This window comes from Tupaia chinensis, unplaced genomic scaffold, assembly GCF_000334495.1.
Source record: "Tupaia chinensis unplaced genomic scaffold, TupChi_1.0 Scaffold144165_1, whole genome shotgun sequence".
Taxonomy (NCBI): Eukaryota; Metazoa; Chordata; class Mammalia; order Scandentia; family Tupaiidae; genus Tupaia; species Tupaia belangeri.
In genome coordinates, this window is record NW_006204021.1 from 247,692 (window position 1) to 250,480 (window position 2,789).

Consider the following 2,789-nt stretch of genomic DNA (forward strand, 5'->3'; position numbering starts at 1 on the left):
ATTATTATTATTTTAAGTTTTTGCATTGGGTGGTTGCACTCACCAGAGACAAAGAGAGAGATAGTGAGAAGTCACCCTCCAGGAGGGACGGCCACACCAAGATCCCTTCTCCTCCACTGTCCTCTTGGGATTTGGGGCACATATGCACATGTGCCTGGTGATATTTTCAAGCCACCAAGTCCAAGACTCAAATCAAAGTCAGCCACATGGGAGTCCAGTGACTTAATCACCATACCACTTGCTGACCCCTGAATAGTTACTTTTTACAGATTAACTGCATATTTATTTCATTACCCACTCCCCACTCTTCCCAGCTCATGCCTATCCCCAGATCCTCCCAACACTCACTTCTGAGAGCACTCAAGATTCTCTGACTGAGTGGAGAATTCCTTCACCTCTTCCTTCTGTTCCTGGGAATGGGTGGGTGCAGAACTGGAGCAGGGTGTAGGCATTGGAATTAAGGAAGTGGTCTGGGTCTCCTTGGAGCTGGCATCCCTCACAAACAGCTTGTCATTCACAATGCATAGACTGGAGGAAAGAAGGGTTCTCAAACAGTTGAACAGAAAATGAATCTGTTCCCATTGCTACTTTGCAATCAGATTCTTTTCAGATACTTACTCTGCCTATCTCTCAGATTCCTAGGCCAGTACCCTTTACCTCTGCCACAAAGTGTACCTTTAAGGAGTTTATTGAACAGTTTCATTATATTCGTAAATTTAACTCCATTGTGTTACCCTTTACTAAAGAAGTGAACAACCACTCCCATTTTTTCAGAGCAGGACAGTGAGCTGCAAAGAAGTATTATAACTTGACCAAGCTAATTAGTGAATGTTGAGGTCAGGAACAGAACTTGGTATTCTGATTCCTGAGCCCATTCCCTGAGCCATTCCTGAGCTTAATTAATAATCTAGGCATTTTAGATCTACCTTTTGGCTTTCCACAGTACTGAGTGTACTACCACATTCCCACACCACTGGCTCCAGGCTAGGATAGATGTTCTCATTACTACCCACAACATAGCACTTACCCAGAATTTCTGTCAGGTGTCAAGATGAAGGTTCGGGTGAAGGCACGAACAGGACACTGAGACTTTTCTTCCACTTCAACAACAAACAATGATACTCTCTTAGAGTTATACATGATTTATATGCTCACATGTCACTCCTCAATCAGTGCCTTACTTGATACTCTTGTGGCACCCCGAAGGGAACCAAACCAGCAGAATTTGTCACTGGGAGTCAGGAAGAGGTTTTGGGGATGTAGAGGGCAACCACAGGAGTAATCAACTCCCAGTTATAGGACTCCCTAGCATGTGTCAGGTCCTTTGACAAACACAAGTTCACTTGATCCATTTTTCACAGCTGTACAAGAGATGACCTTGCTAGGCCCATTTGGAAAATGAGTAAATTGAAGAGTTAAGCAATAGGCCATGTTCACAGTGATGAAAGCCACATATCTGTAGGCTGTTTCCCTAATACCTAAGCTGTGCAGTGTAGACAGGCATGTATTTAGATCAAGTCAGTAGTTAGGGGACAGGAGAACACAAGGGGAAGGGGAGAGAAGGGGAGGGAAAAGAAAGGAAGAGAAAGAAAGAAATCTGGGAAGCTGAGAGACTTCTGAGAGGAAGCCCAGCTAGAATAAAGGAGTAATGACGCATCTGGAGAGAGAACTGTACCCACCTTCTTTAAATATCCCATTGACAGAAAAGCAGAGCATCGTTTCCTGAAAGGAAATAATAGTAAACTAGGGCATTCATGATCTTCCCAAAACCTCCTACTCACCTCTGGTTATAGGCCTGCCTGGCAGAGAAAGCAGGTACTCACAGTCTGGAACCACATGTCTACCACAAAAGTGCTCAAGTCATGCTGAGTTTTGGGCAACATGCTGAGGGTGTCCACAATGTCACGTTTTGTGTGTTTTAGCAACTCCCTCTGTAGGTCTGCTGTAGGAAAGAGAGGTGAAGATGGAGGGCTGACACACCTTGACCATGCTCCCTCTGATTGGCCCTTCATACCCACTACCCTGCTCAGTCTTGCCCATACACACTTACAAGGGTCCTTGAGCGTCTTCATATTCCTGCTTTCCTTGAAGTACTTGCATAAGCTGCTCCTAGGAGGAAAAGGGGATCAGAAGGTGGTAGCTCAGCCAGTTCAGAAATTTTCAGGAGCTGGCTTGAGTCTTCGAGTCTTCCAGGGACCTACATGGCCCCTGACCAGTGTAAGCTGTGATACTTACGGGCCTGGGTCCTCAGGGTTGAAGGGAATGGTAAGAGAGAAGCAGGCCTCATCATGGTAAGCACCAAGGAGACCCTGTCGGTTTCCGGAGTCATAGATCAAGAAATACCTGTTGGAGAGCAAACAGGACAGGCTATCTCTGTGGTCCAAGCTCCAAATAAGACTTGAAAACTTCCCTCAAACCATAAGCAGACCTGTGCTGGGATGACTTGTCTTGTCCCAGCCTTCCCTTGCCTCATGGTTTCAGGAATACTTACTGCAATAGGAACTGTAGGACCAGACTTTTCAGGATCTCACATCCTTTATAGCTTTCCTGGAATGAAAAGATACCTTGTTACTCATTGTTTGACAAAAATCTCCCTTGCAATGGCTCAAATCCCTCCTCACCTTACAAGGTTTTATTATCTCAGGGACTCCCATGTCAACAATTGGTGGACATAACTCCTGTCCATCCTGAGGAAGAGAAGAGGTGGGTAGTCAATGGTACAGACCAAGGAAATGAAATGGAATGAGTAATGAAATGAACAGGCTCATGGGGAAAAAGGTAAGAGGTCA

At 45.2% G+C, this 2,789-nt stretch overlaps 1 protein-coding gene across 1 annotated transcript in view; it reads right to left on the reverse strand.

Annotated features, from left to right (window-relative positions):
• The window catches only part of LOC102490457 (nuclear RNA export factor 2-like), a 62,518-nt gene that overhangs the window by 35,558 nt on the left and 24,171 nt on the right, over positions 1-2,789 (reverse strand). The window contains 8 exon segments of the mRNA XM_014583199.1: positions 349-528; positions 1,028-1,100; positions 1,680-1,722; positions 1,824-1,939; positions 2,051-2,109; positions 2,236-2,343; positions 2,492-2,547; positions 2,622-2,687. Coding sequence (XP_014438685.1) covers positions 349-528; positions 1,028-1,100; positions 1,680-1,722; positions 1,824-1,939; positions 2,051-2,109; positions 2,236-2,343; positions 2,492-2,547; positions 2,622-2,687 — 701 coding nt within the window.